Here is a 13,717-nt window from a genome sequence, read left to right on the forward strand (position 1 = left end):
ATTTCAGATCAACTATCATGACAACAAAGACGGCACCGTTTCGGTGCAATATCTGCCCACTGCACCGGGCGAGTACCAGGTTTCGGTGCGTTTCGGTGATAAGCATATCAAGGGCTCACCCTATTTCGCCAAGATAACGGGCGAGGGTCGCAAACGTAATCAGATATCGGTTGGCTCCTGCTCGGAAGTGACCATGCCCGGCGACATTACCGACGATGATCTGCGCGCTCTAAATGCCTCCATTCAGGCGCCCAGCGGCTTGGAGGAGCCGTGCTTCCTCAAGCGCATGCCCACCGGCAACATTGGCATTTCGTTTACGCCACGTGAGATTGGCGAGCATCTGGTGTCGGTGAAGCGTCTGGGCAAGCATATCAACAACTCGCCCTTCAAGGTGACCGTCTGCGAGCGCGAGGTGGGCGATGCCAAGAAGGTGAAGGTCAGCGGCAATGGCCTCAAAGAGGGACAGACGCACAGCGACAACATTTTCTCCGTTGACACGCGCAATGCCGGCTTTGGTGGTCTCTCTGTGTCCATCGAGGGTCCCAGCAAGGCGGAGATTCAGTGCACCGACAAGGATGACGGCACACTAAACATCTCCTATAAGCCCACTGAGCCCGGCTACTATATTGTCAATCTCAAGTTTGCCGATCATCATGTGGAGGGCTCGCCCTTCACCGTCAAGGTGGCCGGCGAGGGCAGCAATCGCAAGCGCGAGAAGATTCAGCGCGAACGTGACGCAGTGCCCATCACCGAAATTGGCAGCCAGTGCAAGCTGACTTTCAAGATGCCCGGCATCACGTCCTTCGATCTGGCTGCCTGCGTCACCTCGCCCAGCAATGTCACCGAGGATGCTGAGATCCAGGAGGTTGAGGATGGTCTCTACTCTGTGCACTTTGTGCCCAAGGAGTTGGGCGTGCACACCGTTTCGGTGCGCTACTCCGAGATGCACATACCCGGCTCGCCCTTCCAGTTCACGGTGGGTCCACTACGTGATTCGGGCAGCCATTTGGTAAAGGCTGGCGGCTCCGGTCTAGAACGCGGCGTTGTCGGTGAGGCAGCCGAATTCAATGTGTGGACACGTGAAGCTGGTGGCGGCTCGCTGGCCATTTCAGTGGAAGGTCCCAGCAAGGCGGACATTGAGTTTAAGGATCGCAAGGACGGCAGCTGTGATGTCTCCTATAAGGTGACCGAGCCTGGAGAGTATCGCGTGGGTCTTAAATTCAACGACCGCCACATCCCAGACTCACCATTTAAGGTCTACATCTCGCCCGATGCTGGCGACGCCCACAAGCTGGAGGTGCAGCAATTCCCACAGGGCAACATCCAGGCCGATGCGCCCTACCAGTTTATGGTGCGCAAGAACGGCGCCAAGGGTGAGCTGGATGCCAAGATTGTGGCGCCCTCGGGCACCGATGATGATTGCTTCATTCAGGTGATCGACGGTGAAATGTATTCGGTGCGTTTCTATCCACGTGAGAATGGCATCCATGCCATTCACGTCAAGTTCAATGGTGTCCACATACCCGACTCACCATTCAGAATCAAGGTGGGCAAGGATGTGGCCGATCCGGCTGCTGTGCATGCCAGCGGCAATGGTCTGGACGATATCAAGACTGGCCACAAAGCCGATTTCATCATCAACACCTGCAATGCGGGTGTTGGCACACTGGCCGTTTCCATCGATGGTCCATCCAAGGTGGCCATGGACTGCACAGAAGTTGAGGAGGGCTACAAGGTGCGCTACACACCGCTGCTGCCGGGCGAGCACTACATCACGGTTAAATACAACAACATGCATATTGTGGGCTCACCCTTCAGGGTGCATGCCACCGGCGACAAACTGGCCGATGAGGGAGCCCAGGAAACGTCCACAGTTATTGTGGAGACCGTCCAAAAGATCGCGAAGGGTGGCAAGAATACTGGCGTCCATCTGCCCAACTTCAAGTCCGATGCCAGCAAGGTGGTGTCCAAGGGTATGGGCCTGAAGAAGGCGTACATTGGCAAGCAGAATCAGTTCAGCATCTGCGCCACAGATGCGGGTGAGTAGAGCAAGTTTTCATTGTAAATCCCAGACCTTTCTCTAAGTCCATCATTCTGTTTGTGTCTAGGCAATAACATCCTGTACGTGGGCATGTACGGACCCAAGGGACCCTGCGAGGAGTTCCATGTGAAGCACGCTGGCCACAACAACTACAATGTGCAGTATCTGGTGCGCGATCGCGGACAGTATGTGCTCCTTATTAAATGGGGCGAAGACCATATACCCGGCTCCCCATTCCAGATCGATGTCTAGGCTAAGGCCAAACAATCATATAATAATACACATGCATAGATATACACCACCCCCCTCCAACCGTTCCCGAGTGCATTGTGAACCAATCCAATCTGTTCCAGGGTCCAAATTTTTTGTGTTTTCTTCATGATTGTCTTTGTTTAATTTTAATTCTTTGCCTATCATTATTATAAGTGATTATTATTTTTTGTTATTTGTACATAAAAAAAGAAATATAAATGTTTCGACTTGAACAATGTTTGCGCGCCATTTTCACATATCAATTGATTTGTTTTTGTGTGAATAATTAAACTAAATAAATACAAAAATTTAATGCATTCAACTAATTTTCAATAACGACTTGATTCAATTAAAATTACACAGCAAATGTTAAAAAAAACGCGAATAAATCTCTTAAACAATTATTTAATACTTAAGCAAACACTTATGAAGATGATTATTATGATTACGACGTATTATGTTTTTTTATTATCACTATCGACATGTAATTTACGTAAACTCAAATAAATAAATTTAAAAAATATTGCGTATTTTACGATTTCTACAGTTATATAAAATAATAGTAGTAGTAGATCTGAGATATTCATTACATTTTTAAAAAATAAATTCCTATAACTCGGATAAATTATATATGACAGAAATATTAGTTTTGGTATGTTTTGGGTGTATCTAACCTAATTGACAAATGATAAATGTTACCGACTCTAAGGGATCATTTGACAAAAATGTTCCAAGGGGTTACGTTACAATTTTTGCAAAAAAGGTTTATATCGAAATCGACAACTTGAGATGGCATATATTTTGAAGATCCGACTTAATCTACCGAATTACAGCAATTTAAAGTTTTTGAAAATAATTTAAAATAAATAATTTAAGAATTAACGGACCTCGCGTCAGCTAAATAAATATTTAAAATATGCAAAGGTCGCCAAAACCAGCTTTAGATTTGACATTTGAATATATATAGTTCAGTTCGTAAGTTTATTTAATTTAATTTGTTTCATTTGCATAATACAAATAATATTGTAGATTCTTCTTTTTGCCTCTATTAGCAAATCGTCGCTTAACATGCTCAGCTCCTTGGTAACAAATTTACCAAATTGTTCGGTTAGTTGTGCTTTGCGGGTCGATTGGCCAACGTTTGGCTGTTCTGTTGAGTCATCATGCTGCATCTCCAATTCGATGTCTTCTGGTTCTGTAAGTCTACTTCCGTCTTGAGCATTTTCATTATGCTCTACTGAGCTGTTGGTATCCGATTCAGGCTCTTTAGCTTTTTTCGAAGGCGGCTCGTCCTCAATGCAATCAAGCGAAGTACGTTCATATTTCAAGCATGTTTTAGGATAGATAGGCATGACTTCATCGAACCAATTAGACGACTCATCAAAATAACTAGAACTTCCGCTGTTCTCGGAGTACTGATCGAACTGGGTGGCTTCTAAAGCGCCCAAAAGTTCTGCCATTTTAGCATAGTGAATCCACTCTGAATCGAAGCCCACGCTATCCCTCTCTTTGCTAAAAAACCAAAAGTTCATTATTAGTTGGTGCACGGGATCTACACAATCAATGCCCATCTTACCGGAATTTACGAGTTAACGATTCAATTTTCGCTTTGACATCAGAATATCTGATTTCAATTCCCTGACTATGGAACTCCAATTCCATGTCCTTATATACATGCGACTTTTTTCTATCGCCTCGCAGATCTCGAACGTACTTTTGCCACACATCCAGGAATACTTGTTCTTCTTGCAGAATCCAATGTCTACGTCTTTGCTTAGGTTTTTCTAAAATTGCGTTGGAAATAGTCGATTCTGAAGCATTGGCATTATGTGCGCTGCTGTGCTTATGCTCTGCTCTTCTTGGAAATGGTCCATCTGTTGACATGGTGGATGAGGACGTTGTCTTAATGTCGTCGTCTTCAGTTTGTGAGTATTCTTCTTCATTGAAAAGCATGGGAGGCACCTCGTCGACATAGACAGAACTAAAAGTTCCATCTGGAAACCAAATAGATGTGTTTATAACTTAACGTTATTAATATTTGATTAGAAAACTTGCCTGAGCTTACTTCTGGCCTCTCAAATCGAGTTTCTTTCATTTCTTCTTGATATTCCATAATAGCGACCATTTTGTCAAAATTTTTCCATTGTTTCCTTGGTTTGTTTTCCCTTATAATACTGATATTTTGGTTATTAATTTTGCTCTAAAATGGCAATTCCACACATCGCTTGCAGCCAACACTTACTGACAATATTTCCTTTTAAACGATTCCATTTTAGCCTTAATATGTGCCGCCGATATGTCGATTCCCTGATTAATGAACTCGACTTCCAAGTCCCTATAAACTTCGGATCGTTTTTTTCCACAATGCAATGCACCCAGGTTGCTGTACCAGATGCGCAAAAATCTATCCTCTTCCGAGGGCGTCCAGCACCTTCGTTTGCCGCTCACTTAAAATATAATTAATATTTAAGCAATATATCAGTTAATTGTAGCATGTACTTACTTTAAAATGTTTTAAAATCGTTGTTTGCTTAAGTTAAAACTTTTGTTTGTCGCGAGTTGTAGCCTTCACCCAAGCATTTAAATCAAAACAATGCATAAAATGTTAAGGTTCCTATGCCAGCGTTGCATTGTGTAGCTGGTACGACACAAACTCGAATTTCATGGCCTGGAGACAATAAATACCGCTCTGTGACGTCATACGCCAGTTTATTTTGAACCTGTATTTTTCATGTACCATGAAAAGAAACACTAGCAGCTGTTGGCGGCGATGCCACGTTGTTAAAATTTGTAAACATTTTAATTTTAAATATTAACACTATATTATGTTACTTGTTTCGATCAATTTGCAGCATTTTTACATCGCATAAGATGTTGAAAATTTTTCTTTTGGCATCAACACGCAGGTCTTCGTCCAACCCATTCAACTCCTTCGCCACAAGCTGGCCAAACTCATAGTCGTGATTTTTAAAGTATTTTTCGTCTAATACCGTACATGATACGCGACTTTGGTTAAGCTGACAGTCGTCTTCATTATGAGAATTGTCTAGCATCGTTATATTGGGAAAATAGGGTTCTAGAACAAACTCTTCGGCGCAGCATTTGGTATTTTCGGTAAGCTTCATTGAATCGCATTCCTCAATGTAAACGGAGTTAAAACTGGCATCTAAGGGACATACAAACCAATTGCTCAATATAAACTACATATTTATTTGTCAGAAAATTCGGCTTACGTTCGTTGTAATCTGCATGTCGGCTGACCATGCTTACATCCATTGATTCCAGTATTTGACCCACCCTTGAGAAGTGAATCCACTTGGATACTACATTTTTTGCCCGTTCGGCTCTACAGATAAGTATAAGCTTTTAGTATAATTTAGATTCAAATTAAGCTAAGCTTTATGCTCTTACCTGAACTTACGAACATAAGTATCTATTTTTGTTTTTATGTCCATTGTTTCAACGAAAAAACCACGTTTTGCGAGGTCTTCTCGCATTTCTTTATAAACAATAGAATGCTTTTTGCTTCGCTTAAGTTGCTCGGCTCTTTTGCCCCACGAATCAAGGAAACATATCTCTTCTGATGGGGTCCATCTTTTCATCTTCCTTCTGCAGCTCCCAGAACGATCATTGCCCATTATTTGTTTTTTAAGTTAGTCCTTTGGATTTTTTCTTATTAAATTACAGCGGTTCGATCTGTTTGGATATATTTGGGATAGAGTTGCCCAGCGGGTTGCGGAATTGCGCTCCGTTCTGAGTGACTTTTATTAACATGTGCAATTGTTGATTTCACAAGCAATACCCACTACTGCCAACAAAACCTAGGTTTCCTTTTAAATATTGTTACCAGCAATTCGTAGACCTATAGTTTCTTATGCTGCTTATCGTATGCTATTTTGAATTTTTACAAACCTCACAACCAGTTCCAATCGTCAACAATAAACAGCTGATTGTAGCCTCAGGCTAACAGAGCCGCAACAGAGAACGTTAACGCAGCCACGAAACTGTTATGTTCGTTTCGTTAAGTGGGAAATTAACACATCTTACTAAGAGCATAAAAATACTTGGCGCCTGAATTTCAAAAAAATGTACCACCCTTAAATAATATTTTCAATGGAGTTGGGTATTAAAAAAATGATAATTAAAATTTAAGTAATTACATTCTTTATTTATTTCATTCTTTATTTTAGTTAAATATGCTTTTAAACTTATTTACATGGTTGTGCACTAAGCGAATAAATTTAGTGTTAGGCATTACAAAATACATAATAGATAACTTCTACATTAATAAGTTAAATATGTAGGTTTTACTTTCGCAATACTTTATACCTTGCGTTAAGGACACTCATTTTTCGCACCCACCAACTGAGGCAGCATACTCCATCCATCACTTGCAGTAGCATTTTTCACAAGTTCAATTGGTTTAATACAAGTTTAAAATATTATAATTTTTTTTGGTTAACTTAGTGCTAAATAGCTTAGTAGTATAGTTTCAATTGTCTCTGTTTTGATTTATTTTCTTCTTTTTTTTTATTAACTGACAGTAACATACGTAAGTGTTAAGATTTTTCCCAAGCAGCATTAGGAAGAGTGCTAAATAAAAATTAAATATTTTAACTTTTGCCAAACGGAATGAGGTGATGGCTATTGTTGTGATAATGCAAATAAGCTATAGTTTTAAGCTTCTTTTTTTTTACCATTGTGATTGCGGTTTTTTTTTTTTAAATAGGAACGTTAAGAAAAAAACTCAAAATAAATTACAATAAAAGAAGCAAACGAGCGACTGACTTAGAAAATAAATAAATATACAAAATACACTTGCAAAAAGTATAATAGGTTATTAATCTTAACTAAGTTGGCTAACTTACAAGTTTATATCACTTTTCGCAAATAATTCGTTTTTCTTTTTAAATTAAATTATATTGAGGCTGTTGAATAATAAAGTCGCGTATGATTTTGTTTTGTTTCTGTTTTTGGTTGAAAAGCTGCAAAACTAGGTTTAAGTTATGTTGCTTAAAAGATGTTGATCTGGAACTCGCTGACAATGCCCTCGAGGAAACCTTTGAGATTGTCATAAGAGTGGGTGCGCCAATAGATATTATCATTGACCTGCTCCATGGCCAAGCCAATGGCTAATTCGACGGCCTTCAGGCCCAATTTGCGGCAATTGGCGGCCAATGCCTGCAGCTGCTGTTTGTGATAGTCCTTGTTCATGTAGATGGTCAGGGATTTGATCATCTCGGATATGGTGGAGAAGCCATCGCCATAGCTATAAATGGAGTGCATGCTTTAGCTGCGCAAAGTATAATAATTAACAGGGGCACTCACTAGTCCGCAATTTCCTTGATATTGGTCTGAAGAAAATCAAATGCGATCTCATAGCCAATCGCATTGGAGGCCACAGCTCGGAAGGCCAAGGCGCCATCCTGTTTCAGGATACCCGACGTCGAATTGATTGTCAAATTTAGATATCTGTGCGAGAGTAGTACACCATTAATTAAAGATCAAAGAGCTAATCATCAGTTTTATAATATCGATAAATATCGATTTTGAAACACGCTTTAAAGCAAAGCTCGACAATTATAAGAACTAGATTGAACTGTTTTAGCATGTAAGGATTACGAATATTTTACATATTGATACTCCCCCAAAATGTGAAAATATTCGTTTTTAAAGGTAAAGCTTTGCGCAATCTGGGTTCAGGGTATCTCATAGTCGGGAATAAAGCAAAACTTACTTGGACAGCAGCCAGGGCTTGGTGGTGCAGCCGAGCGATGTGAGTATCTCCTCCTTTTCCGAGGCGCTATTCGTCCGTTTGTACTGCTTGTAGGCAAAGTACCATTCTTGATAGGAGCCCTCCGCCAACGCCGTGCAATATATAACCGATTTCAGATTGGGCTTGATGCTGCGCCAGAAATTGAGTTAAGCTATGGATATATCTGGCTGACAGTGTAAAGTCTACTCACGGATTCTTTTTGGCATCGCGCATCCATTCGCGGAACTTCATTTGGGCCACCTGTGTGCAGCGATCGTAGTTGAATTTGCAGGCGAAATTGGCCACCAGCGCCCGATGCTTGAGCTGCAGGTGGGACTCATTGTCCGGCTCATTGAGTCCATAATGATCGAAGGCGGGGCGCACTATGAACTTCATAAAGGCCTAGTGGAAAAAGAAAAGCGTTCAATATAAGCGACAAAACCATTGTAGCTACAATCAGATAAAAACTAGTTTCAAAGTTTGATTAATTTATTGGACCTAATGCAAAGTTTTTTTAGTTCGTGTAGAAGGTCAGACTTACCCTGAAGGTCTCATAGGCGGGCTCCCGCTTCAGGTTGTAGATGAGATAGTTGAGACCCGGCTTGGCTGCGCTCCACAGCAGCTCATCGTCCACGGCTGTGAATAGCTCCATTAAGAAAGTTAAGCTGCAATTGCGTATAGTTAAATCGGGGCTGTTCCTAGAAGGTGACAGGTCTATAGCTTACGGTATATCGTATGGCAGATACTCCGCCTGCGACAGATGCAGTGCATCGTCCAGCAGCTGGGCGCGTGTGATGCGTGGCAGAGTGCTGAAGTTCTTCTTCAGTGCCAGCCAGGAGGTCAGGTCGTAGTTGACGCGATAGTAGCTCTGCCTGTTTAGGTTCAAATAGACAACGTTGTCGCTATTGTCCTGCTTGGTGAAGACATCGCTGATCACCAGCTGCTCCTGCTCCTGGGTCATCCAGTGTGTTGGTACATTATCGCCTTTGTGCAGCTCATCCGTTTCATAGGTGATGGGTATGAACCAGCGGCTGTGATCCAACGGGTTTCGTGCGGGCAGCAAATAACGCTCCTGACGCAGCACCAAATCGGCACCATTACGCTCCACATGCACCACCGGGTAGCCGGGTTGTGTTATCCAGGAGTCCATGATCTGTTTGACATTCATGCTCTTGGGCAGGGTGCCCTTGGCGTGGCCATGGCGAGTGAGGAACGCCCAGAGATCATCGCGATTCATGTTCTCGTAGGCAAATGTCTGCAGCAGATCCTGTGTGGCCGCACGGAACGCCTCGTCGCCCACAATGGAGTTCAGCATGCGAAGCAATATGGTGCCCTTGGAGTAGCTAATGGGATCAAAGATGCGGCGCACATCGTTGGAGGTCTTCACATCGAAGGAAATGGCATGGGAGGTGTTGGCCGCATCATGTTGCATGGACTCCTTGAATTCCTGCAAATTCGAATCAAATGTTGAGAGTTGGAAAGCTGGTGACTCTTTGGTAGGATATCACTTACCAGCACCGTAAACGTATCCATAATCTGGAACTCGGGATGCACTTGGTTCAGCGCCTTGTAGCTCATGTAGCAGGCAAAGCCCTCCTTCAGCCAGAGATCATCCCACCATTTGGGCGTGACCAGATTGCCAAACCATTGGTGGGCCAGCTCGTGGGCTATGATCTGTGCCACGTACTGCATGTGCTCCGACGAGGAGGCCAGCTCCTGATCCTCTGGCACCAGCAGAGCCGAGTCACGGAAGGTAATAAGACCCCAGTTCTCCATGGCGCCAAAACCAAAGTCCGGCACCGAAACGAGATCGATCTTGGGCAGCTTGTTCTTGATGCCAAAGTACTCCTCGTAATATGGCAGGAACTTGCGCACCATCTTATAGGCATAGTGGGTCATGTCCACAAAAGTGGGTCGTGTCCAAATCTCTACGCGCGGCACAAGGCTGCCATCGAGATCCGCAAAGCGCGAGTCAATCATGTTGGACACGATGAAGGCCAACAAGTAGGTGGGCATTTTGGGCGTGGTCATGAAATCATCGCGAATAAAGCCGGGGCGATGGGGGCTGTGGGACAAAAGGATGGGTTATAAATGAACTTAAAATAAGATTATTTGATTTAAACTTATTTAAAGAATCAATTTTTTTTTTAAATTATAAATTGGCTATACGTAAGTTATATTTATTTCGTTTTTAGTTTAAGATACTTTAAAAGTTGATTAAATATTAATTTTCTAAAAATTTAACTTAAACTACGATTTACCGTACTAGGAATAATAAGCGGTTAAAAACGAGCTTAGTTTGTTTAAAAAGTAATTTAAATTCAGATTATCCGAACTGAAAAAGTCATACTATAAAAAAGTAAAAGTTACTTCAACCAAGTAAACCCGCTCCTACAGTACTTTTACCCCATTTTTACTTTGACAAGTATAAAATTTCGAAGTCTTCTCTTCGTATAGGTATAGTTCTGAGGAATGCTCACCTGCTGCGTGCTTTGGGCATATTGGACAAGCACATGGTCCTCTTAACATCTCGAATGATGCTTATGGTGAAGTTGGCCTTCATATCAGGACGATCGAAGCAGGGAAAGGCGCGGCGCGCATCAATCGGCGAGAACTGGGTGCTGATAACCCATCTGAGAGAAAGAGTGCAAGCATTAAGGATCTTTCGCAATATTCAACACAATTCACATTACTTACTGCAACTGCTTGGCCTCTGGATTGGTGTAGCTGGTCTTGTAGATGCCCTGCAGCGTATCTGTCACCTGACTGACAAAGTCCAGGCTCAGCCACAGACGTAGTTTGGGCTCCGTCGCCAAATCCTTGGCCAGTCTAACCACAAAGGTGGCATTGTTGTCGCCGTAGTCGCTGTCAAAGTCCAGTTCCAACTCCTCGCTGCCGTTGGCAATGGGAGCTCGTATGACGCGCACATTGGAGATGCTGACATTGTACACATCCAGGACAATTGGCTCCCAGCTGGTCACCTTGGCGTCTCGTTCGATTTCAATGGTAACGCTGCCATTGCTGGCGGACGACTCGATATTTGGCTCAATGACAATTCTGTAAAAAGGCAGGATGGCAAAAGGTTTTGGGTAAGTCATTAGCCAACCATTTAAGTGCAGGTGCAAATAGTTCTAATCACTGCCAAAAATGACAAGGGTCTTCAATCAAAAGTGCCAATCAATCAGCGCAGCAGCACATGTGACTGAACAGCAGCTGCGGGTCAGACAATTGACTAGCTGCGTCGCAGAACTGGCGTCTGAACTGGCCATTAGAAAGGGGCTAAAATGAAATTGTATGCCATAAAACGCAAGAATAGCAAATACCAAGAATGAGCGGGCATTAACGAGAATCCAATGCTCTACAGGCGAGCTTATTTTTAGGAGTAACTTGCAACTATAAAAAGTAGCTGATAAAGTAAGCTGCAAGTCGGTTCGAAATTAGAGTTTTATTGTTTCCCTGTAAGTTTATTTTAAGGAGCTATAAAAGTTGCTGCTAAAGCTGGCTGCATATTGGTTCGAAACTTGAACTTCAATAATTCCTTGCAGAGGAATAGATTAAATGGTTTTACTTGAAATGGACGAGCCAATGAAGGTACACTAATCGAGCTTACAAGAAGAACATTGGTACGAATCCGAATGCGAGCCACTGACGATTTGGCTTGGGGTTTGCAGTCTTGTTAAGTTGCCTGACAAAGTTGTGCTGCACTCAGATTGAAGATAAATTTCCTCCTGAGCGATAAATTTCCCTTGATAAGAATAAACTTGCCTGTTTAGTATACTTTTGACTTGTACTGTACTAATGTTAGGGTGTTAGATTGAAAAATAATTTTCTTGCCTTGAACACTAAGCGAGCTTGAAAGGCAAGGTTCGAACCCTGATTAGGTCTTGCATCTTTGCTGCTAGCTTGGCTGCTAAAGAATCGCTGTACCCAGCCATGTGTAAGGGTATAAGATTAAAGAACATTTTCCCCCCCGCCGCATATGTGAAGAGCACGCCATTGGCAAGAACTGGTCGCCAGATGCAGTCACTGTGGTGTCTTCTGCGCCTAGTGGCTTTTAATTGCGGCGATTGGTTTACAATGTGTTTGCGCCGGGGGCAACCAGGAAGCGTGTTCAGCGCAATTTGCCACGGACAGACGGACGTTTGCTTTGATCAACAGCTGCAAAATCAGTTAACATCGATTCCGCACTGAGCACCAATAGCCTCATCCATCGATGGCCAACTCTCCAACTGCTCCAGCTGCGTGCCAGCCGCAAATTGAGCGAACGTCTTGGTGTTTCTTTTAATTTTTTTTTTTCTGTGTCAATTATATTAATGCATGCGGCATTAGCTACTGAGGCAGCATCTCCCATCGCTCACTGCTCCCATCTCGCATCTACAATCTACCAATGCTCTGGCTATCTAACTAGCCGAGCAACCCATCTGGCGTGCTGACAGTTGGCGTGCGTGCTGCGCAAAGATCTGCCTCGGATCTGCCTCAGATCTGACACAGCACTGCCTCAGCACTGCTTCAGATCTTTGCCGCCTTTGGGGCACGGGGTAAGCAGTTCCGCGTGAGTTTGGCTCAACTAGCTGACTGGAAGTCACATATTTGGTCAGCTCCTGCGGTGTTCGATTGTTAAACAAGTTGTTATGTGTCTGCATTAGCCAACTTGGCTGTGGATATGTGTTTAGCCTAAGTGCCAACTGGTCATGTCAACTGGCGCACAGTTGGCGCCGCGGCGCAATCCTTGACCCACTTTGGGGGCGTACATCGTACATCAGGCATAAACAAAAAGTCTCAGAAAACTCTTTGGTATGACGTCAATAAATGTGCTAGGATATGCACAATGGAGTACACGACATGGGGTCAAGGGTTCATCAATTGTTGGCCAGTAGTTGGCAGTTTGAATCAGAAGTCACTTCTGTGTCGTGTTGCCTTTTGAAACACATTACACGACGTGTTCGTGCTAAAAAATTGTTTTTCGTATATTGTCGTGCGTGTCTATTCTGGGCACGACAACAGGCATGACTCAACTAGAGTTAACTAGACTCAATACGTTTTAATCGAATTTAAATATATCGAAATTATTTCTAGCAAGGGCTCCGCTCCAAAAGGGGTCCCATCGCTGCCCAAGAGGAGGGCCAAATCTATTTCACTATACGAGAGCCTAAATCTTAAATTGGGTACCTCTAGCTCTCATAATCTCCGAGATATGGTCGAAAAACCGAAACTGAAATCGATACCTATCGATTAAGCGGAAGCGGAGTGAGCTATTGATCTCTTGGGGCTGACCAATATGTATACTTTATATAGTTGAAGATGTCTCTTTCTGCCTCTTACATACATTTGTACTAAATCGTTCTGTTGTTTTGAAATTATTCTCTTTCATCACTAATAAAGAGAAATTAATTTATTACCTATTTAAGTGCACTTTCACTGGCTATTCAACGCACAGATTACTAAGCCACATAGGACTATAACATGAGATTGTCTATGCACTCAATTATAGGCAGCATTGTAGATGAATATTTTTCATACACCCCCAATGTTGACCCCGATTATCCCCCACTGAGAGTCTAATTTATTTGAAGCCTGTTTAACTTATCACTTTCCCCCTGAAATGAAGCTTATGTTCAAAGCTGCCAAGCCCCTATAGTTTAGACTGTGCATTGGTCATCAGTCAGTCA

General features: G+C 42.9%; 3 protein-coding genes across 9 annotated transcripts in view; 1 reads left to right on the forward strand and 2 right to left on the reverse strand.

Moving 5' to 3' along the window:
• Window positions 1-2,610, forward strand: part of cher (filamin-A) — a 44,361-nt gene extending 41,751 nt beyond the window's left edge. For all 4 annotated transcript variants that reach the window (XM_064697071.1, XM_064697068.1, XM_064697069.1 and 1 more), the window contains 2 exons: window positions 8-2,039; window positions 2,109-2,610. In XM_064697071.1, the coding sequence (XP_064553141.1) occupies window positions 8-2,039; window positions 2,109-2,293 (2,217 nt within the window). In that variant the 3' untranslated portion in view covers window positions 2,294-2,610. The remainder of the gene's footprint in view (window positions 1-7; window positions 2,040-2,108) is intronic.
• Window positions 2,611-3,232: 622 nt separating this feature from the next.
• LOC135438676 (uncharacterized) lies at window positions 3,233-6,197 on the reverse strand. 2 transcript variants are annotated; one of them, XM_064697072.1, is made up of 7 exons: window positions 5,705-6,184; window positions 5,527-5,639; window positions 4,797-5,459; window positions 4,536-4,740; window positions 4,349-4,467; window positions 3,870-4,287; window positions 3,233-3,805 (listed from the first exon to the last, which is right to left on the reverse strand). In XM_064697072.1, coding segments are annotated over exons 3-7 (1,287 nt in total). In that variant the 5' UTR covers window positions 4,798-5,459; window positions 5,527-5,639; window positions 5,705-6,184; the 3' UTR covers window positions 3,233-3,261. The 2 variants fall into 2 exon arrangements, with proteins under 2 accessions (XP_064553142.1, XP_064553143.1); XM_064697073.1 differs by lacking the exons at window positions 3,233-3,805; window positions 3,870-4,287; window positions 4,349-4,467; window positions 4,536-4,740 and having other exon boundaries at window positions 4,976-5,051; window positions 5,126-5,459; window positions 5,705-6,197.
• Window positions 6,198-6,434: 237 nt separating this feature from the next.
• LOC135438298 (aminopeptidase N) overlaps window positions 6,435-13,717 on the reverse strand; it is a 46,461-nt gene continuing 39,178 nt past the window's right edge. For all 3 annotated transcript variants that reach the window (XM_064696572.1, XM_064696570.1, XM_064696571.1), the window contains 9 exons: window positions 10,746-11,105; window positions 10,529-10,681; window positions 9,561-10,113; window positions 8,774-9,495; window positions 8,590-8,713; window positions 8,260-8,450; window positions 8,031-8,198; window positions 7,622-7,765; window positions 6,435-7,562 (listed from right to left, as the gene is read on the reverse strand). In XM_064696572.1, the coding sequence (XP_064552642.1) occupies window positions 7,307-7,562; window positions 7,622-7,765; window positions 8,031-8,198; window positions 8,260-8,450; window positions 8,590-8,713; window positions 8,774-9,495; window positions 9,561-10,113; window positions 10,529-10,681; window positions 10,746-11,105 (2,671 nt within the window). In that variant the 3' untranslated portion in view covers window positions 6,435-7,306. The remainder of the gene's footprint in view (window positions 7,563-7,621; window positions 7,766-8,030; window positions 8,199-8,259; window positions 8,451-8,589; window positions 8,714-8,773; window positions 9,496-9,560; window positions 10,114-10,528; window positions 10,682-10,745; window positions 11,106-13,717) is intronic.

Source organism: Drosophila montana, unplaced genomic scaffold (genome assembly GCF_035044405.1).
Source record: "Drosophila montana isolate Dmon_TW-CO22-7 unplaced genomic scaffold, ASM3504440v1 contig_3848_1, whole genome shotgun sequence".
Classification (NCBI taxonomy): Eukaryota; Metazoa; Arthropoda; class Insecta; order Diptera; family Drosophilidae; genus Drosophila; species Drosophila montana.